The sequence below is a fragment of the Salmo salar genome, chromosome 08 (assembly GCF_965601325.2).
Source record: "Salmo salar chromosome 08, fSalSal1, whole genome shotgun sequence".
NCBI lineage: Eukaryota > Metazoa > Chordata > Actinopteri > Salmoniformes > Salmonidae > Salmo > Salmo salar.
Genome location: NC_138298.1, coordinates 25,585,813 through 25,609,141, shown reverse-complemented (window position 1 = coordinate 25,609,141; position 23,329 = coordinate 25,585,813). Strand labels below are relative to the sequence as shown.

At 43.9% G+C, this 23,329-nt stretch overlaps 1 protein-coding gene across 1 annotated transcript; it reads left to right on the top strand.

Moving 5' to 3' along the window:
* Positions 1–418: 418 nt before the first annotated feature.
* On the top strand, positions 419–21,813 carry LOC106610325 (uncharacterized). Its single transcript, XM_014209612.3, has 12 exons — positions 419–853; positions 2,340–2,465; positions 10,992–11,107; positions 11,266–11,332; positions 11,439–11,594; positions 14,153–14,248; positions 14,362–14,539; positions 14,684–14,712; positions 17,608–17,766; positions 17,855–17,999; positions 18,142–18,170; positions 20,717–21,813. The coding sequence occupies exons 2-12, from the start codon at positions 2,382–2,384 to the stop codon at positions 20,879–20,881; spliced, it is 1,224 nt and encodes a 407-aa protein (XP_014065087.1). The 5' UTR covers positions 419–853; positions 2,340–2,381; the 3' UTR covers positions 20,882–21,813.
* The last annotated feature ends 1,516 nt before the right edge of the window (positions 21,814–23,329 follow it).

The following is a 23,329-nucleotide window of genomic DNA, read 5'->3' as shown; positions in this document are numbered from 1 at the left end:
ACACCACCAATACCGGTGAGGGAGAGACTCTTCACTGCACTTCGATTCCGAAGTGACTTTACAGTAGCAGGTTAGGATACGGGGGTTAAGGTTAGCGAAAATAATGTCCTAACCTGCTACGAAAATGTATTTGTATCGAAGTTCGGTGAAAAGTGTCCCATACCTGTGACATTGGGAGAGAATCTCAATTGTATACTCCTCGCGGCCTCTTTCTCAAAACCAAAGTCAGAGGTCCTTCCCCTCTGACCTCATCCAATGGTTTTTGAAAAGGAGACGAGAGAGGTTGAGGAGAATGAGGAGAATGTATTGAGATTTTCGCATGGTTTGTTCAAGACACCTGGGATCTCTGAAAAAACGAGCTCAGACTGTGACATCAGTGATCTTCAGAGCGGAGAAGTCGGAGCTCTAGATGTAATTACTAGATGGGATACAGTTGGTCAATTTGACTTAAAACGTTTTGTTGTTGCATTTAGCCAACCCTAACCCTTTCCTAACCTTAACCTAATGATCATAACCTGATAGGTTAATTATACTAACCTGCTGCTTAGGTTCTCCAAACCTGCTATGAAAAGTCAATTTTGAGAAAAGCTGTATCCCTTATAGACAAAACCGGTTGATGCTTGAGTTTACGACTTCAAATTCCGAGTTGGATGACCGTTCAAAACTATTTTCCCAGTTGGAGTTAATTTTTTTTCATAGTTCCAGTTGTTTTGAACGCACTGAAGTCGGAGATTTCCTGGGTCCGAATTCCGGGATGTCTTGAACAAACCAAGTAGCCTAGCCTATTCCGATCTGACGTTTGAGTTGGGAGTACGACACCGCTCCGAGTTGAAACTGGCAGACCAAACTTCATGTAAGGTCAACAATTTAAATCATTTATTTGAGCTAAACAGTATACAATATTTGATCGTAATAATGACAGAATTGCATTTACTTTCATATTCGTTTTCTCTCCGTATTTTTATTTATTTGTGGCCTTGTAACGTTACCTGCAGTATATCTTAATGGCTTGAGTAGGCTAAACATAGTAAAACAATTTCGAATACGGTATTGGGAAAGAGGGATACCTATTCAGTACAAATGAATGCATTCAACTGAAATGTGTCTTTCGCATTTAACCCAAACCCTCTGAATCAGAGAGATGCGGGGGGGCTGCCTTAAATCGACATACAAGTCTTCGGCTCCCGGGGAACACTGCCTTGCTCAGGGGCAGAACGAGATTTTTACCTTGTCAGTTCGGGGATCCTTTCAGTTACTGGGCCAACGCTCTAACCACTAGGCTACCTGTAACGTATTGAGTTAGAAGTGTATGTTTGACAATCTTATAAACGTCCATAAGTCTTCTGAAAACAATTAGCCCTATGATAAATATGAGGGCCAGGTCGGTAGGAAACCTATAAATTACACAACACATTTAAAATTAAAGTCTAACTTAGGCTTTGCGAACATAACAAAGTCAGTAGTGTTGGGCATACAACACTAAAAACACCATAAAATCAACATTTTGTAAATCTGTTCCAAAGAGTTCCCCGCATAATAGAGAGATATAGGCTACAATATGTGATCGTATACAAAAGTAGGCAAGGTTTGAAATTATAATGTTTTAGTAAAATATTATATCAGTACTTGTTGTCAATTTTCAGTAAACAAATAATTTGTAATCATGTTCTGGCCCCCTGACCAAAAATCGGCCCGCGGCTGAATCTAGTTTATGATCCCTGACCTAGATCATAGTACATCAGAATGTATAAACATGATTGTATAGGCTAATTACATTTTTATGTAATATAAAATTGGTTGCCTTCTAAACACCCGACCCATGGACAATGTGTGCTGCTAGAGAAGAGATATAGCCTAAGGGTTCAGTTGACAACATAAATGAAGGTTTAAGCTAGCTGCACCTGCTGTTTAGTTCAACCCTTACATTTTTCATGGGCATCTTGGCCTGCTTGTTTTCATTTAGCTGTATTTCCCATTTCAGTGCTCAATGGAAAGCACCGAAAGTGCAGGCACATGTTTCCCAGGTAATCCCCCACTCATACGCACTAAATGCTGCGGGTGATTTGCTGCTACTCTCTGACAGCAACCATCAAACCGAACCCCAGAGGCTGGGCGTGGGTATTCAAGATTAGATGATATACCTTTTGTATCACAACGCAGGAACAATACAATCCACAATATCTAAAATCCAAAGATTGTGTTTTGAAGACCATGCGTGAACTACTTGTCTTTAAAAGGCAGCACTCTCTGTTTGGATTGATGATGTTCCTCACAAGAACATATTAGCTAAAATGATCCATAGGAGAGGTTATGTACATGACATGCGTTTCTGAATCTAGGAACAGGTAGAGTAAAGTGAGAGGGAGAAAGAAGAGCTGGTCATGGAGATAGAGCAACTGAAAGAGCAACATGAGACTCTGAGAAGTGTCCTGAAGGAGCAACAGCAAGAGATTGATCGCCTCAAGGTTTGTTTTCAAGTTGTTTGTTCCAACAGCAGCTCCTTTCTCAAGCTGATCTCAGATCATTTTGTATTATTCTGTAGGTTAATCCGATAAACACTCCTTTTAGTATGATATGTTACATTTCGCATGGTATGTATTAATTTGTGGAAGTCCATCACTCATTTCGTTTGATATGTTATGAATTACAATTCGTATTAAATGTTCAGAATTTGCAAAACGTGCAATATGTTACGAATTTGCAAAATGTACAATATGTTACAAATTTGCAAAACATGATATTTTACAAATTATAGATAGGTGGCTAACGTTAGCTAGCTGGCTAATGTTAGCTCGGCTAGGTGTTGGGGTTAAGGTTAGAGTTAAGTTTAGGAGTTAGATTAAAGGGTTAAGGTTAGGGGAAGGATTAGCTAAAAGGTTTAAGGTTAGGGGAAGGGTTAGCTGAAAAGTAACTAAAAAGTAGTAAGTAGTTGAAACATTTCTAATTAGCTAAAATGCTAAAGTTATCAGAGCATACCGGACCTATTTTCTCACCATATCCCCGGATTTCTACCGCAAGCTCTGGACATTTACACCTGGATCTTGCAGCTAGCTAGCTGCTATCCGAGACTATTGGCTAATGTCGGTCCCGGAGCTAACATCAATTATCCAGGAGCTAGCCAGCTGAGGAGTTCCATCAGCCACTCCTGGGCTACAATCACCTATCCGGACCCGTTTTACTGCCGATGCGGAGCCCCATCGGGCCTTCATGACTGGACTACCGATGTTATCTGCCTGAGGGAGTTATCCAACTGGCCCCTCCGTCGTGACGTAACCTGAACGCCCATCTGCGGCCAGCTAATCGTTAGCTGTCTTATCGGCTGCTATCTGAATAGGTCTATCGGCCAATTTTCTTGGGCCACTATAACTATAACTATTTTGCCAATTGGATTGGTCCCCTCTACCACACGGAACCCCACTAATCTACCGACGGAAACGCATGAGGTGGCTAATAACAGACCATCTTCTGCCAACTTGCTACCCATGGCCAGGCTAGCTGTCTGAATCGCCTTGACCGCAACCGACCTCACTACTCACTGGACCCTTTTGATTACTTGCCTAAGCATGCCTCTCCTTAATGTCAATATGCCTTGTCCATTGCTGTTCTGGTTAGTGTTTATTGGCTTATTTCACTGTAGAGCCTCTAGCCCTGCTCATTATACCTTATCCAACCTCTCAGTTCCACCACCCACATATGCGATGACATCACCTGGTTTCAATGATGTTTCTAGAGACAATATCTCTCTCATCGTCACTCAATGCCTAGGTTTACCTCCACTGTATTCACATCCTACCATACATTTGTCTGTACATTATACCTTGAAGCTATTTTATCGCCCCCAGAAACCTCCTCCTTTTACTCTCTGTTCCGGACGTCCTAGACGACCAATTCTCATAGCTTTTAGCCGTACCCTTATCCTCCTCTGTTCCTCTGGTGATGTGGAGGTGAATCCAGGCCCTGCGGTGCCTAGCTCCACTCCTATTCCCCAGGCGCTCTCTTTTGATGACTTCTGTAACCGTAATAGCCTTGGTTTCATGCATGTTAACATTAGAAGCCTCCTCCCTAAGTTTGTTTTATTCACTGCTTTAGCACACTCTGCCAACCCGGATGTCCTAGCCGTGTCTGAATCTTGGCTTAGGAAGACCACCAAAAACAATGAAATCTCCATCCCTAAATATAACATTTTCAGACAATGTAGAACGGCCAAAGGGGGCGGTGTTGCAATCTACTGCAGAGATCCTGCAGAGTTCTGTCCTACTATCCAGGTCTGTACCCAAACAATTTGAACTTCTACTTTTAAAAATCCACCTCTCTAAAAACAAGTCTCTCACCGTTGCCGCCTGCTATAGACCACCTTCTGCCCCCAGCTGTGCTCTGGACACCATATGAGAACTGATTGCCCCCCATCTATCTTCAGAGCTCGTGCTGCTAGGTGACCTAAACTGGGACATGCTTAACACCCCAGCCATCCTACAATCTAAGCTTGATGCCCTCAATCTCACACAAATTATCAATGAACCTACCAGGTACCACCCCAAAGCCGTAAACATGGACACCCTCATAGATATCATCCTAACCAACTTGCCCTCTAAATACACCTCTGCTGTTTTCAACCAAGATCTCAGCAATCACTGCCTCATTGCCTGCATCCGTAACTCATCACTGTCAAACGCTCCCTGAAACACTTCAGCGAGCAGGCCTTTCTAATCGACCTGGCCTGGGTATCCTGGAAGGATATTGACCTCATCCCTTCAATAGAGGATGCCTGGTTATTTTTTTTAAATGCCTTCCTCACCATCTTAAATAAGCATGCCCCATTCAAGAAATTTAGAACCAGGAACAGATATAGCCCTTGTGTGACGATCGTCGTAGAGAGGAGACCAAGGTGCAGCGTGGTAAGTGCTCAGGATTAAATTGTATTTATACTCAGAACACTAAACAAAATAACAACAAAGGAAAATGAACGTCACGTTCTGCAGGCTTTCACTGAGCTGTACAAAAACAAGATCCCACAACTGAAGGAGGGAAAAGGGGCTGCCTAAGTATGATTCCCAATCAGAGACAATGATAGACAGCTCCGTCCACTGATCCCTCCACTTTTCTTTAACCGGACCATGGATCTTCGTCGGAGGAACCGGACCGTGAATCATTGCTGGAGGCTCTGAACTGGAAACCCCCGTTGGAGGTTCTGGACTGCAGACCGCCGCTGGAGACTCTGGACTGCAGACCGTCGCTGAAGACTCTGGACTGCAGACCGTCGCTGGAGGCTCCAGACTGGGGGACGTCGCTGGAGGCTCTGTGCCATGGATCATCACTACAGGTTCCGCACCATGGTTCATCACTGGAGGCTTCTTGCCATGGATCATCACTGGAGGCTCCGGGCCATGGATCATCACTGGAGGCTTCTTACGTGGAGCTGAAACAGGTCTCACTGGACTGCGGAGACACACTGGAGACCGGGTGCGCATAGCAGGCACAGGGTATACTGGGCCGTGGAGGCACACTGGAGGTCTGGAGCTTAGGGCTGGCACAACCCGCCCTGGCTGGATGCTTACTTTAGCCCGGCAAGTGCCGGGCGCTGGCACAGGATGAACTGGGCTGTGCAGGCACACTGGCGACACAGTGCATAGAACTGGCGCAGGATATACTGGGCCGTGGAGGTGCACTGGAGGTCTGGAGCGTAGGGCTGGCACAAACCCGTCCTTGCTGGATGCTCAGTTTAGCCCAGCAAGTGCGGGGCGATGGCACAGGACGAACTGGGCTGTGAAGGCGTACTGGCGACACAATGTGTAGAGCCGGCGCAGGATATCCTGGTCTGAGGAGGTGTATTGGAGACCAGGAGTGCTGAGCCGGCACAATCCGTCCTGGCTGGATGCCCACTCTAGCACGGCAGATGCGTGGCGCTGGCACAGAGTGCACCGGTCTGTGAAAAATCTTGGTTGCCTCTTGTGCTTCCGTCATTGCCGTGCTAGTTCCTCATATCGTCGCCGCTCTGCTCTTGCTGCCTCCACCTGTTCCCATGGGAGACGATCCCATCCAGCCTGGATCTCCTCCCACGTCCAGGATCCCTTGCCGTCCAGGATGTCTTCCCAGGTCCATTGTTCCTGACCACGCTGCTTGGTCCTTTGGTGGTGGGATCTTCTGTGACGATCGTCGTAGAGAGGAGACCAAGGTGCAGCGTGGTAAGTGCTCACGATTCAATTTTATTTATACTCAGAACACTAAACAAAATAACAAAGGAAAACGAACGTCACGTTCTGCAGGCTTTCACTGAGCTGTACAAAAACAAGATCCCACAACTGAAGGAGGGAAAAAGGGCTGCCTAAGTATGATTCCCAATCAGAGACAACAATAGACAGCTGCCTCTGATTAGGAACCATACTCGGCCAAACACAAAGAAATACAAAACTAGATTGCCCACCCCACATCACACCCTGACCTAACCAAACTAGAGGAAATAAAACGTCTCTCAAAGGTCAGGGCGTGACACCTTGGTTCTCTCCAGACCTGACTGCCCTTAACCAACACAAAAACATCCTGTGGCATTCTGCATTATCATCGAACAGGCCCCGTGATATGCAACTTTTCAGGGAGGTTAGAAACCAATATACACAGGCAGTTCGAAAAGCCAAGGCTAGCTTTTTCAAGCAGAAATTTGCTTCCTGCAACACAAACTCAAAAAAGTTCTGGGACACTGTAAAGTCCTTGGAGAATAAGAGCACCTCCTCCCAGCTGCCCACTGCACTGAGGATAGGAAACTCTGTCACCACCGATAAATCCACTATAATTGAGAATTTCAATAAGCATTTTTCTACGGCTGGCCATGCTTTCCACCTGGCTACCCCTACCCCGGTCAACAGCACTGCACCCACCACAGCAACTCGCCCAAGCCTTCCCCATTTCTCCTTCTCCCAAATCCAGTCAGCTGAAAGAGCTGCAAAATCTGGACCCCTACAAATCAGCCGGGCTAGACAATCTGGACCCTTTCTTTCTAAAATTATCTGCCGGAATTGTTGCAACCCCTATTACTAGCCTGTTCAAACTCTCTTTAGTATCGTCTGAGATTCCCAAAGATTGGAAAGCAGCTGCGGTCATCCCCCTCTTCAAAGGGGGGGTCACTCTTGACCCAAACTGCTACAGACCTATATCTATCCTACCCTGCCTCTCTAAAGTCTTCGAAAGCCAAGTCAACAGATTACCGACCATTTCAAATCCCACCGCAACTTCTCCGCTATGCAATCTGGTTTCAGAGCTGGTCATGGGTGCACCTCAGCCACGCTCAAGGTCCTAAACGATATCTTAACCGCCATCGATAAGAAACAATACTGTGCAGCCGTATTCATTGACCTGGCCAAGGCTTTCGACTCTGTCAATCACCACATCCTCATCGGCAGACAGTCTTGGTTTCTCAAATGATTGCCTCGCCTGGTTCACCAACTACTTCTCTGATAGAGTTCAGTGTGTCAAATCGGAGGGCCTGTTGTCCGGGCCTCTGGCAGTCTCTATGGGGGTGCCACAGGGTTCAAATCTTGGGCTGACTCTTTTCTCTGTATACATCAATGATGTCGCTCTTGCTGCTGGTGAGTCTCTGATCCACCTCTACGCAGACGACACCATTCTGTATACTTCTGGCCCTTCTTTGGACACTGTGTTAACTACCTTCCAGATGAGCTTCAATGCCATACAACTCTCCTTCTGTGGCCTCCAACTGCTCTTAAATTAAAGTAAAACTAAATGCATGCTCTTCAACCGATCGCTGCCTGGACCTGCCCGACTTAGAATATGTGGACAACTACAAATACCTAGGTGTCTGGTTAGACTGTAAACTCTCCTTCCAGACTCACATCAAACAGCTCCAATCCAAAGTTAAATCTAGAATTGGCATCCTATTTCGCAACAAAGCATCTTTCACTCATGCTGCCAAACATACCCTCGTAAAACTGACCATCCTACCGATCCTTGACTTCAGCAATGTCATTTACAAAATAGCCTCCAATACCCTACTCAATAAATTGGATGCAGTCTATCACAGTGCCATCCGTTTTGTCACCAAAGCCCCATATACTACCCACCACTGCGACCTGTACCCTCTCGTTGGCTGGCCCTCGCTTCATACTCGTCGCCAAACCCACTGGCTCCAGGTCATCTACAAGACCTGCTAGGTAAAGTTCCCCCTTATCTCAGCTAGCTGGTCACCATAGCAGCACCCACCTGTAGCACGCGCTCCGGCAGGTATATCTCTCTGGTCACCCCCAAAGCCAATTCCTCCTTCGGCCGCCTCTCCTTCCAGTTCTCAGCTGCCAATGACTGGAACGAACTACAAAAATCTCGAAAACTGGAAACACTTATCTCCCTCTCTAGCTTTAAGCACCAGCTGTCAGAGCAGCTCACAGATTACTGCACCTGTACATACCCCATCTATAATTTAGCCCAAACAACTACCTCTTCCCCTACTGTATTTATTTATTTATTTATTTATTTATTTATTTTGCTCCTTTGCACCCCATTATTTTTATTTCTACTTTGCACTTTCTTCCACTGAAAGTCTACCATTCGAGTGTTTTACTTGCTATATTGTATTTACTTCGCCACCATGGCCTTTTTTGCCTTTACCTCCCTTATCGCACCTCATTTGCTCACTTTGTATATAGACTTATTTTTCTACTATATTATTGACTGTATGTTTGTTTTACTCCATGTGTAACTCTATGTTGTTGTATGTGTCAAACAGCTTGCTTTATCTTGGCCAGGTCGCAATTGTAAATGAGAACTTCTTCTCAACTTGCCTACCTGGTTAAATAAAGGTGAAATGAAAAAAATCAATAAAATCTGTGATGAGATTTGAACTCACAACCTCTGGGTTGGTAGACATTGCTAGACGTTCACATTATACTCCCACCACGACCAACAACCCTGCTTTAATTTTTGGCCTTAAGTAACCATCTGTCTTGTCGTAATATATCATACTAATTTGAGTGTCCCGGATTCACATAAACTATGTTACGTCTAGTCTATGAGACCAGGCTGCCTTTCTAGACCCTAGTCATGTGTCAGAATGGAAATGAGAATGTATGTTTTATATACACTGCTCAAAAAATTAAAGGGAACACTTAAACAACACAATGTAACTCCAAGTCAATCACACTTCTGTGAAATCAAACTTTCCACTTGGGAAGCAACACTGATTGACGATAAATTCCACATGCTGTTGTGCAAATGGAATAGACAACAGGTGGAAATTATAGGCAATTAGCAAGACACCCCCAATAAAGGAGTGGTTCTGCAGGTGGTGACCACAGACCACTTCACAGTTCCTATGCTTCCTGGCTGATGTTTTGGTCACTTTTGAATGCTGGCGGTGCTTTCACTCTAGTGGTAGTATGAGACGGAGTCTACAACCCACACAAGTGGCTCAGGTAGTGCAGCTCATCCAGGATGGCACACCAATGCGAGCTGTGGCAAGAAGGTTTGCTGTGTCTGTCAGCGTAGTGTCCAGAGCATGGAGGCGCTACCAAGACAGGCCAGTACATCAGGAGACGTGGAGGAGGCCGTAGGAGGGCAACAACCCAGCAGCAGGACCGCTACCTCCGCCTTTGTGCAAGGAGGAGCACTGCCAGAGCCCTGCAAAATGACCTCCAGCAGGCTACAAATGTGCATGTGTCTGCTCAAACGGTCAGAAACAGACCCCATGAGGGTGGTATGAGGGCCCGACGTCCACAGGTGGGGGTTGTGCTTACAGCCCAACACCGTGCAGGACGTTTGGCATTTGCCAGAGAACACCAAGATTGGCAAATTCGCCACTGGCGCCCTGTGCTCTTCACAGATGAAAGCAGGTTCACACTGAGCACATGTGACAGACGTGACAGAGTCTGGAGACGCCGTGGAGAACGTTCTGCTGCCTGCAACATCCTCCAGCATGACCGGTTTGGCGGTGGGTCAGTCATGGTGTGGGGTGGCATTTCTTTGGGGGGCCGCACAGCCCTCCATGTGCTCGCCAGAGGTAGCCTGACTGCCATTAGGTACCGAGATGAGATCCTCAGACCCCTTGTGAGACCATATGCTGGTGCGGTTGGCCCTGGGTTCCTCCTAATGCAAGACAATGCTAGACCTCATGTGGCTGGAGTGTGTCAGCAGTTCCTGCAAGAGGAAGGCATTGATGCTATGGACTGGCCCGCCCGTTCCCCAGACCTGAATCCAATTGAGCACATCTGGGACATCATGTCTCGCTCCATCCACCAACGCCACGTTGCACCACAGACTGTCCAGGAGTTGGCGGATGCTTTGGTCCAGGTCTGGGAGGAGATCCCTCAGGAGACCATCCGCCACCTCATCAGGAGCATGCCCAGGCGTTGTAGGGAGGTCATACAGGCACGTGGAGGCCACACACACTACTGAGCCTCATTTTGACTTGTTTTAAGGACATTACATCAAAGTTGGATCAGCCTGTAGTGTGGTTTTCCACTTTAATTTTGAGTGTGACTCCAAATCCAGACCTCCATGGATTGATAAATTGGATTTCCATTGATTATTTTTGTGTGATTTTGTTGTCAGCACATTCAACTATGTAAAGAAAAAAGTATTTAATAAGATTATTTCATTCAGATCTAGGATGTGTTATTTTAGTGTTCACTTCATTGTTTTGAGCAGTGTATATGCACTACCAGTACTACTACAACTATTTATCATTAGTAGTAAAAAATAAAATACAATCTGACAGCTGTAGGCTCTACACTATACAGCTGAATACCATCAATGCTTTTCAATGGTCTCTCTCTCCTTGTCTTATTTCTAACTGTTTCGTTCCATGAATGGCTGCAGTCTCTGACATCTATTCATGAAAAATATTTGATGAATATAGTGTCAAAACATGTGACAGCTATATGTACTGTACACCATACATCTTTTCCAATATATCTTCTACTCTTTATTCCACTTTCTCTTTATCCTTGTCGTGTATCTAACTTGCTATTTCTTGCGACAAATCACTGCAGTCTCTGACCACTATTCCTGAGAAATATGAACGAGCGTTGATCAAGATCCAACAGCTGAAGAAGGAGCAAGAGGAGTTGAAAGGAAAAGTTGAAGTCCAAAGTGTGGAGATTGCACAGTGAGTCATTCTTGTCTGAAGCAATCCATTAAATGCATGGGAACAAAGCTTTCTAGTCCATCACCTTTCCAGTCATATCATGATATCATCCTGTCTTGGATTTTTATGACACTTGTGTACCAATGTGGTTCCTCATGCCCCCGTGTCTGTGTAAACAGGATGACCCCAAGGCTCAAATCTGAGCAGGAGACCCGCAGACTGAAGGATTACATTCAGCTTCTACAGGTCAGCACACTCAGCAGAGTAATCAATGATAATGAATGCTTTTAACACACATATGCTCTTTAAAATACTTATTGGCCAATTCCTTTCAACGTCATGGAATCTGCAGGAGGCTCGGACACAGTTGCACCAGGAGCAACAGGCTTCCGACAATACCCGCAGACGTGCAGAGAAAGCCGAGAGGGAACTGGAGGAGGTCTATGAGCGCATGGAGAGCACTTCCATGACGTCTGCTCAGACCAGGCAGAAGAGCAGCAAACTAGAGGTGCATTCATAAAAATAAAAAAAGTTGTATTTTACTCCCCCTTTTCTCCCCAATTTTGATCTTGTCTCATCGCTGCAACTCCCCAATGGGCTCGGGAGAGGTGAAGGTGGAGTCATGCGTCCTCTGAAACATGACCCGCCTAACCTCGCTCATTAACAACCACCAGCTTAACCCGGAAGCCCAATGTGTCGGAGGAAACACTGTTCAACTGGCGACTGGGGTCAGGCCCGGCACTTATATTTCCCTCACTAACTTTAAACATCAGCTATCTGAGCAGCTAACCAACCACTGCAGTTGTACATAGCCCATCTGTAAATAGCCCATCCAATCTACCTACCTCATCCCCTTATTGTTTTTATTTACTTTTCTGCTCTTTTGCACACCGGTATTTCTACTTGCACATCATCATCTGCACATCTATCACTCCAGTGTTAATTTGCTAAATTGTAATTATTTCGCTACTATGGCCTATTTATTGCCTTACCTCCTCACGCCATTTGCACACACTGTGTATAGACTTTCTTTTTTTCTATTGTGTTATTTACTGTATGTTTGTTTATTCCATGTGTAACTCTGTGTTGTTGTATGTGTCGAACTGCTTTGCTTTATCTTGGCCAGGTCGCAGTTGTAAATGAGAACTTGTTCTCAACTAGCCTACCTGGTTAAATAAAGGTGGAATAAAAATAAAAGTCGCTAGAGCGTGATGAGCCAAGTAAAGCCCCCCCCCGACCAAACCCTCCCGTAACCCGGACGACGCTGGGCTAATTGTGCGCCATCCTATGGGAATCCCGGCCTCGGCCGGTTGTGGCCAGGGTTGGGGAGTAACAGATTACATGTAATCCGTTACATGTAGAGGATTACAAAAACCGGTAACTGCAATCCTTTACATTACCAGCAAAAATATTGTAATCAGATTACAGGTACATTTGAGGAATACTTCGAGGATTACTTTTAGATTCAGAAAGGATGTTTGCGAAGAAAAATCTGTTTTCTCAATGACAAAAAAGGCACAAGTTTAAGTTTGTTCCACCTCAGTTCGTCTGACCACAAGTCAGAGACCACTATGATGGCACGCCAAAGGTGTTTGATGGATCTCAGGAAAAGAGCAGGAATAGACTTTTGTAGGCTACAGTCCAAGCTGTGTCTTCCAATGGTGCCACTGCTGTCGGCATCCAAAGATTATCCTTCTTGAATAAACGCTTGGAGGTAAGGATGACAGCAGTGGTGTAGTCTACTGCGATACAGATATCACTTATTATTGATATCTACATAGCGCATTGATGTGAATCACACTGCTGATTTCTCATTTAGCAATTTGCACCTTACTGATTGTGGTTGTTGTGGATGGCTGTTCCCAAATTTAAATGTGTATTTGAACCCAATAATGGTTGAATTCAAGAAGTGTAAGCTGCCTATCGTTCACTGGACAGCCAGTGAAAAATGTGCTCTTGCAGCAGCTGCATAGGGTGGATCTAAGCCTACGGAATAAAAGTGGGGCTTTTATTGCTCAATCTAATTCATGCTGATGAAAAAAAGGAAATCCATAGGCCTAATGGACACATGCTCAAAGAATATAACTTATAAATGCCCTCATGAGCTTAGTTCAATTGTCACACTCCATGAGAACCTAAAATATAAGCTTGTTTTATTCCAATGTTTGTAAACATTGTAAATGTAAACAAACACTGTATAGCCTCATAACATGGTTAAAATATAAAATAATCTATCATGGATGGTCAGTCCTTGCATACGTAGCTCTGTCTATTAATCCGAGAGTGGTTACATTTCTCCAGGCCCATCCCTCAGCTTTTTACCAAAACAGAGGCGGGGTGTCGGTTTTGTTATTGTTTCATCTGTGGATTTGCCTTTCAAACAGCTGCATATTATCAAGCTATCAAAGGGTATAACATTTATCGGAATGACTGGAATTCTGATAGACTTTGGTTTTTAATGTAAAGATATAATTTAATCATATTATTATATGTAGTAGAAAGTGATGGGTTAGAAGAAGCCTACATAACCAACCAATAAAGTAAAATGTGAACATCCATATATGGCCACCTATGTAAACTTTAACATTGATTTATCCTGCAATAGATGTTGTTCAATTGGTAACATACATTTGTCTTCTTCTAATGCCTCTTGAAGGGAAAGTAATCTAAAACTAACGGAATGTAATCAGATTATGTTACTGAGTTTGGGTAATCCAAAAGTTAAGTTACTGATTACAATTTTGGACAGGTTACTAACAGATTACATTTAGAAAGTAACCTACCCAACCCTGGTTGTGGCACAGCCCGGGAATGAACCTGGGTCTGTAGTAACACCTCTAGCACTGCGATAGAGTGCCTTAGACCACTGTGCCACTCAGGAGGCCTAAACTAGAGGAGTTTTAAGGATATCTTAGACACTATTGAATTTTCCGATCCACCAAAAGGGATATCATTTTTGTTTACCAATATGTTTGTTCTGTGAAGTTAGTCCTCCTGTAAATGAATAAAGAACACACTAAGCTTATTCTCTTGGCTGATCACAAGTTGCCTGTTCTCTCCTCCCAGATGCAACTTTTAGAATTACGCAGAATCATTGAGGAGAAAGAAAACATAGCAGAGATGGCTAAAGTAGAAAATGAGGAGTTGTCCAGAGAAAATCAGGTGATTGCTATGAATTTTGCTACTATTTACTAGTCATAATTTTTTGTACATTTTTTTTTAGAGTAGAGTTAGGTACGTTTTCTTATCATGGAGGTTTCACTGTATTCTTTCAGGACCTCAGAAGAGATATTGAGAGACTTCGCAAGGAGTTCACTGACCTCCAGGCTGCTTCAGTGTCCATGGAGCATCCCAGCCCTTATGGCTCTCCAACTGACCCCACCCCCACTGAGGAGCAGCAGCTAGATGTACTGTCTGCCTGTCTCCCCTCTGGGAACCACTATGAGACCCAAGGTAATCCCAATTCTCCAGCTGTTGGAAAGCCTCACCTAAATATTCCTGAATGAGAAATGAACGCCACTGGTGCCTCATGAACATTCCTTCTGTAAAAATAACAAAACGTGTTCAATTATGGCTGACATATGATTCCGTTTGCAGACACTGCTCCAAACTCTGAGGAGGAAGAGGTATGTAGAGTCATTCCTATGATATAAATCTGGGGTCCCGAATTACATTCAGCCCAATTTTTCTTTGAGCGGATGGTCAGGAAGCCAGAACATAGTTATAAATAATTTGTACACTTCAAATTGACCTAAAGAATCTCAAACAGATATAGTATTTGACAAAAACATAATCATTTCAAACCTTGATTACATGGGGATACAATCACATATATGTATCTATTTATACGTGGGAATACTTGGGACCAGATTTCCTAAATTAAAATCACTTTGAGCTGATTTCCTGGTTTCCTGATTTCCTTCTTTTAAAGTATTTTATGTGTATTTGTGTTCTTTTTTTGGGATCATAAAAATCATGGCGCGTCACACTCCTTTACTTTTTCCACATTTTGTTTTGTTACAGCCTACATTTAGGCTGGCCTATACACAATACCCCACAATGTCAAAGTAGAATTGTGTTTTTTTACATTTTAACAAATTAGTTAAAAATGAAAAGCTGAAATGTTTTGAGTCAATAAGTATTCAACACCTTTTTATGGCAAGCCTAAATAAGTTCAGGAGTAAAAATGTTCTTTACAAGTCACGTAATAAGTTGCATGGACTCACTCTGCGTGCAATAATAGAGTTTAACATGATTTTTGAATGACTACCTCATCTCTGTACCCCACACAAATCCAGATAGCTGATGTTCTGAAAGAGCTGCAAAATCTGGACCCATACAAATCAGCCGGGCTAGACAATCTGGAACCTCTCTTTCTAAAATGATCTGCCGAAATTGTTGCAACCCCTATTACTAGCCTGTTAAACCTCTCTTTCGTATAGTCTGAGATTCCCAAAGATTGGAAAGCTGCCGCGGTCATCCCCTCTTCAAAGGGGGTGACACTCTAGACCCAAACTGCTACAGACCTATATCTATCCTACCGTGTCTTTCTAAGGTCTTCAAAAGCCAAGTTAACAAACAGATTACCGACCATTTCGAATCCCACCGTACCTTCTCCACTATGCAATCTGGTTTCAGAGCTGGTCATGGGTGCACCTCAGCCACGCTCAAGGTCCTAAACGACATCATAACCGCCATCGATAAGAGACATTACTGTGCAGCCGTATTCATCGACCTGGCCAAGGCTTTCGACTCTGTCAATCACCACATTCTTATTGGCAGACTCGACAGCCTTGGTTTCTCAAATGATTGCCTCGTCTGGCTTACCAACTACTTCTCTGATAGAGTTCAGTGTGTCAAATCGGAGGGCCTGTTGTCCGGACCTCTGGCAGTCTCTATGGGTGTGCCACAAGGTTCAATTCTCGGGCCGACTCTCTTCTCTGTATACATCAATGATGTTGCTCTTGCTGCTGGTGATTCTCTGATCCACCTCTACGCAGACGACACCATTCTGTATACTTCTGGCCCCTCTTTGGACACTGTGTTAACTAACCTCCAGACGAGCTTCAATGCCATACAACTCTCCTTCCGTGGCCTCCAACTGCTCTTAAATGCAAGTAAAGCTAAATGCATGCTATTTAATCGATCACTGCCCGTACCTCCTCGCCCGTCCAGCATCACTACTCTGGACGGCTCTGACTTAGAATACGTGGACAACTACAAATACCTGGGTGTCTGGTTAGACTGTAAACTCTCCTTCCAGACTCACATTAAGCATCTCCAATCCAAAATTAAATCTAGAATCGGCTTCCTATATCGCAACAAAGCATCCTTCACTCATGCTGCCAAACATACCCTCGTAAAACTGACCATCCTACCGATCCTCGACTTCGGTGATGTCATTTATAAAATAGCCTCCAACACTCTACTCAACAAACTTGATGCAGTCTATCACAGTGCCATCCGTTTTGTCACCAAAGCCCCATACACTACCCACCATTGCGACCTGTACGCTCTCGTTGGTTGGCCCTCGCTTCATACTCGTCGCCAAACCCACTGGCTACAGGTTATCTACAAGTCTCTGCTAGGTAAAGCCCCGCCTTATCTTAGCTCACTGGTCACCATAGCAGCACCCACTCGTAGCATGCGCTCCAGCAGGTATATCTCACTGGTCACCCCCAAAGCCAATTCCTCCTTTGGTCGTCTTTCCTTCCAGTTCTCAGCTGCCAATGACTGGAACGAACTGCAAAAATCTCTGAAGCTGGAGACTCATATCTCCCTCACTAGCTTTAAGCACCAGCTGTCAGAGCAGCTCACAGATCACTGCACCTGTACATAGCCCATCTGTAATCAGCCCATCTATCTACCTACCTCATCCCCATACTGTATTTATTTATTTATTTATCTTGCTCCGTTGCACCCTAGTATCTCTACTTGCACATTCATCTTCTGCACATCTACCATTCCAGTGTTTAATTGCTATATTGTAATTACTCCGCCACCATGGCCTATTTATTGCCTTAACTTACCTCATTTGCACTCACTGTATATAGACTTTTTGTTTTCTTTTGTTCTACTGTATTATTGACTGTATGTTTTGTTTATTCCATGTGTAACTCTGTGTTGTTGTATGTGTCGAATTGCTATGCTTTATCTTGGCCAGGTCGCAGTTGCAAATGAGAACTTGTTGTCAACTAGCCTACCTGGTTAAATAAAGGTTAAATAAAAATAAAAAATAAACACATACAAGTATCTGTAAGGTCCCTCAGTCAAGCAGTGAATTTCAAAATGCCTCGCAAAGAAGGGCACCTGCTGGTAGATGGGTAAAAAAAAGTAGACATTGAATATCCCTTTGTGCATGGTGAAGTTATTAATTACACTTTGGATGCATCCAGTCACTAGAAAGTTACAGGCATCCTTTCTCAGTTGCTGGAGAGGAAGGAAACTGCTCAGGGATCTTACCATGAGGCCAATGATGACTTTGCTGTTATTACCACTTAAGACCTGTACCTGTCCCATAGTTGTCCTTGCAGTGTCGTCACTGCCATGAGTGGTTCCCTGGCATCACCCAGGATGAGCTGGAGCTGCACGAGGACAGCCACAGACTGTGCCCCTACTGCAACCTCATCTGTGACGGAGTGGAGCAGACTATATTTGAAGACCACGTCTTCAGCCATGAGGTGGAGAGATGCCACATCCTCACAACCATTAATTCAGAGAGTTGCTGAGAGTAGACTAAAGCTGATTCTCTGCTGATTATATTCCCAGGAGTTCACTGACCTCCAGGCTGCTTCAGTGTCCATGGAGCATCCCAGCCCTTATGGCTCTCCAACTGACCCCACCCCCACTGAGGAGCAGCAGCTAGATGTACTATCTGCCTGTCTCCCCTCTGGGAACCACTATGAGACCTCAGGTAATCCCAATTCTCCAGCTGTTGGAAAGCCTCACCTAAATATTCCTGAATGAGAAATGAACGCCACGTGCCTCACGGACACGCCTTCTTGAAAAATAACAAAACATGTTCAATTATGACTGACATATGATTCTGTCTGCAGAAACTGCTCCAAACTCCGAGAAGGAAGAGGTATGTAGAGTCATTCCTATGGTATAAATCAGGGGTGTCGCACTCACTTCCTGGAGGACCGTGTGTCTCCTGGTTTTGTTATTTACGTTAAATTACTGACCAATTTAAGACCTAGACAACCAGGTGTGTTACTAATTTGTGACCTTAATTGATCAATCAAGTACAAGGGAGGAGTGAAATCCCACTGCTACTCGGCTCTCGAGGACTGGAGTTTGACATCCATGGAATACATCACCTGTCAAACTCATTCCACAGAGGGCAGAGTGTCTGTGGGTTTTCACTCCTCCATTTTACTTGATTGATGAATTAAGGTCACTGATTGGTAAGGAACTCCCCTCACCTGGGTGTCTAGGTCTTCACTGAAAGGAAAAACCAAAAGCCGCTGACACTAGGACCTCTGTGGAATGAGTCTGACACCCCTGGTATACATGGTATAAATACAGTTTATACGTTTACAACAAGATACACTACTGATTTGGGATCAAAGGGTTGGTTTCATAATGCTTTATGCACCATCATTTCTGTACTACACTATACAGTGGGGGGGGAAAGTATTTGATCCCCTGCTGATTTTGTACATTTGCCCACTTACAAAGAAATGATCAGTCTATAATTTTAATGGTAGGTTTATTTGAACAGTGAGAGACAGAATAACAACAACAAAAATCCAGAATAACGCATGTCAAAATTGTTATAAAATGATTTGCATTTTAATGAGAGAAATAAGTATTTGACCCCTCTGCAAAACATGACTTAGTACTCACAGAGGTCAGACGTTTCTTGTAGTTGGCCACCAGGTTTGCTCACGTCTCAGGAGGGATTTTATCCCACTCCTCTTTGCAGATCTTCCCCAAGTCATTAAGGTTTCGAGGCTGACGTTTGGCAACTCGAACCTTCAGCTCCCTCCACAGATTTTCTATGGGATTAAGGTCTGGAGACTGGCTAGGCCATTCCAGGACCTTAATGTGCTTCTTCTTGAGCCACTCCTTTGTTGCCTTGGCCGTGTGTTTTGGGTCATTGTCATGCTGGAATACCCATCCACGACCTATTTTCAATGCCCTGGCTGAGGGAAGGAGGTTCTCACCCAAGATTTGACGGTACATGGCCCCGTCCATCGTCCCTTTGATGCGGTGAAGTTGTCCTGTCCCCTTAGCAGAAAAACACCCCCAAAGCATAATGTTTCCACCTCCATGTTTGACGGTGGAGATGGTGTTCTTGGGGTCATAGGCAGCATTCCTCATCCTCCAAACACGGCGAGTTGAGTTGATGCCAAAGAGCTCCATTTTGGTCTCATCTGACCACAACACTTTCACCAGTTGTCCTCTGAATCATTCAGATGTTCATTGGCAAACTTCAGACGGGCATGTATATGTATTCTTGAGCAGGGGGACCTTGCGGGCGCTGCAGGATTTCAGTCCTTCACGGCGTAGTGTGTTACCAATTGTTTTCTTGGTGACGATGGTCCCAGCTGCCTTGAGATCATTGACAAGATCCTCCCGTGTAGTTCTGGGCTGATTCCTCACCATTCTCATGATCATTGCAACCCCACGAGGTGAGATCTTGCATGGAGCCCCAGGCCCGAGGGATATTGACAGTTCTTTTGTGTTTCTTCCATTTGCGAATAATCGCACCAAATGTTGTCACCTTCTCACCAAGCTGCTTGGCGATGGTCTTGTAGCCCATTCCAGCATTGTGTAGGTCTACAATCTTGTCCCTGGCATCCTTGGAGAGCTCTTTGGTCTTGGCCATGGTGGAGAGTTTGGAATCTGATTGATTGATTGCTTCTGTGGACAGGTGTCTTTTTTACAGGTAACAAGCTGCGGTTAGGAGCACTCCCTTTAAGAGTGTGCTCCTAATCTCAGCTCGTTACCTGTATAAAAGACACCTAGGAGCCAGTAATCTTTCTGATTGAGATGGGGTCAAATACTTATTTCCCTCATTAAAATGCAAATCAATTTAACATTTTTGACATGCGTTTTTCTGGATATTTTTGTTGTTATTCTGTCTCTCACTGTTCAAATAAACCTACCTGTCATGACTTCTACTGAAGTTGATGCCCCTCCTTGTTCGGGTGGTGTTCGGCGATCGACGTCACCGGCCTTCTAGCCACCATTGATCAGTTTTTCATTTTCCATTGGTTTTGTCTGGTCTCTTTACACACCTGTTTCATATCCCAGTAATTATATGTTGTGTATTTAACCCTCTGCTTCCCCTAATTTCTCTGTGGGTGATTGTTTGTTTGTTATGTACGTGTTGTTTCTGTATCGGTGTGCAACGGGTTATTGTTTTACCCGGATTCTTTTTCTATGTTGGTTTTGGAAATAAATATTCCATTTTTTAACCACTCTGTTTTCTCCTGCGCCTGACTTCCCTGCCACCTACATACACGGACTATGACACTACCATTACAATTATAGACTGATCCTTTCTTTATCAGTGGGCAAATGTACAAAATCAGCAGGGGATGAAATACTTTTCCCCCCCACTGTAGTTAACTCTATCCATCTATCTGGTATTACCACCTAAGACATGTACCTGTCCCATAGTTGTCCTTGCAGTGTCGTCACTGCCATGAGTGGTTCCCTGGCATCACCCAGGATGAGCTGGAGCTGCACGAGGACAGCCACAGACTGTGCCCCTTCTGCACCCTCATCTGTGACGGAGTGGAGCAGACTATATTTGAAGACCACGTCTTCAGCCATGAGGTGTAGAGATGCCAAATCCTCACAACCCATCATACAGAGAGTTGCTGAGAGTAGACTAAATCTGATACTCTTCGGATGATGTTCCTAACAACCCATCATACAGAGTTGCTGAGAGAAGACTAAATCTGATACTCTACGGATGATGTTCCTAACAACCCATCTAGAACATTCTAAAACAAACATTTATATCCCCCTGTTCATAAATGTCCTCTTGTCTAAGACTGTCCATTCTTAATTTCAGTCTTTGAGTAGAGATTTGCCTCCATTGCTGGTCAATAGGAATGTTTTGCTTTGCTATTTAATGGTTTCTCTATTGTTATAAACTACGTTTACTTTGGCATATTGCACTACACTGACTCTCTCCCCTTAAACCTGCTGCTAATATATTTACTATGTGTTGCATATTAGAGTCAAATGATTCATGCCCAAATAATTCATGCCCAAATGATTCATGCCCAAATGATTAACGGTCAAATGATGCCCTCTGATAATGCAACAGTTGAAATGGGATTAATGTGGGAAGTAAAAAAAATATTATTATATTCACAGTTGTCTTGACATGAAAATAAACATTGTTTTGTATCATGAACTACAATATTCAAAGAATGAATATGCTATTTAAATAGGTTGTTGAATATAATGAATAATACAACAACAAAAAATCCATGAATGACAACTGCCACAGAACATAACATTTGTAACCTAGTTTTTATCTCCACAATCACTGATGGGAAGCAATATCATGTTTATCTACCCTTCAAGTTATAATACACAGCCACTACAATTCAGGACATTCCCAACATACACACATTGTTTAGCCATAATTATGACTTTGTAACTGTGGTAACGAGTGACGACCAGAGAGAAGGGTTCTGACTAGGTGGAATACAGCTGTGTACTCCACCTAGTCAGAAGTGTCTTTTTTGTAGCAAGTTAGGAAAACTTACGCAGCAGGTTAGGAGAATCAACGTAGAAGGTTAGGAGACTGAGGTTAAGGTTAGGGAAAGGGTTAGGGTTAGTTACATTGCTCTCCTAACCTGTAACGAAAAGTAACATCCGGTCGTAGCTGTACTCCTTCTAGTCACAACCAGAGAGGAGGGCTGACAGCAGCCAATACTGTGGCTCTGCAGATGCTTGGGAATCCAATGCATGTAGCCTGATCAGTCATTAATTAGGCTAAATTACTTGACAAAAATGTTTGTTAGCGGAATTTTGCAACCCTAATTTAACTGTAAAGAAACGCTCCACTTCGCTAGAGGGTGCTTTTTGGCCCTGGTCAAAAGTAGTGCACTATAAAGGGAATAGGGTGCTATTTGGCATGCAGCCACGTGACATATGTTTGTTTGCCATTATATCATTGAATAAGAACTAAGTGAATGTAGCATTTATGTAATTAATATATAAGAACTCAAGACTACAACATTAGTAGGTATGCATGGGGGGGCGGGGGATATCATGAGTTATAACCATAATATATGTGGACCACTAAGATGTTTGTTTGCGTTTGTTGAAAATGATATTGTACATTGGTTACACTGTCTGTCCTTCCTGTTCTCTTCAACCAGTGTCATGAGCCCCGTTTATACCTGGTTCTAACATGAGTCCTTTGTCCTAATCTTGTCCACATTCTGGCTGTGCGCACTTTTTCAGACAGGTGTAGATGATTCACGCATCGTGATGTGATTGTGATCAGATCTTCTTGCCCACCTTTGGAGGTAGTTAGGCACGCATTGAATATGGACAAGATCAGGACACAGGTAACACCAGGTATAAATAGGGCCAAGATCTGCCTGTGTGATCATCGTAATAATAATATCAGTAATAGTATTATGGGAAATATCCATCAGAAATATTTATAAAAGCATCATATTGAAGAAATATATTTTTTAAACATTGTTGTCGAAGCACCCTCAAGTGTGTCTGAAATGGCACTATATTCCCTATGTCAAGGTAGGCAACCCTGTTCCTGGAGTGCCTGACCAACTGAGCTAATTGATCAATTCAGTGATTGCCTAAATTCAACACACCTGGTCTGCCAGGTCGGTTAAATCAAAAACATGCCTGTGGCTCTCCAGGACCAGGGCTGCACTACTTTAAACCAGGGCCTATAGGAGAGCAGCAGCTCTGGCTCTCATACCCCAGAAGACAAGAAAATGGCATGTGGGTTCTCCCTATGTGGATCGCAGGGGTGTCCAACCCACCATAGGGCCCTGGTCAAAAGTAGTGCACTCTAAAGGGAATAGGGTGCCATTTGGAATACACAGTCTGACATGTTATATAGAAAAGGAGGAATGAGGAGAAGAAAAAACAACCCTGGTTAATTTTTCGAAATGTTTGTAGTGGGGATTTCTGTTAAGTTGGGTTTTCGTTGACGTCTTTAGTTTCTGTTTAAATTTTCAGACGCCTCGTTTTGTGACAAATCGTCTTAGAGGAAGGCACCATGTGGAACCCAGT

What these genes read in the sequence shown, in the direction of transcription:
- LOC106610325 (XM_014209612.3), top strand. Translation starts at nt 2,382, where the DNA reads ATGGAGATAGAGCAACTGAAAGAGCAACATGAGACTCTGAGAAGTGTC. An exon ending in GAACCACTATGAGACCCAAG is followed by an intron (nt 14,540 to 14,683) that starts GTAATCCCAATT and finishes TTCCGTTTGCAG; the next exon opens with ACACTGCTCCAAACTCTGAG. An exon ending in CAAACTCCGAGAAGGAAGAG is followed by an intron (nt 18,171 to 20,716) that starts GTATGTAGAGTC and finishes CCTGTCCCATAG; the next exon opens with TTGTCCTTGCAGTGTCGTCA.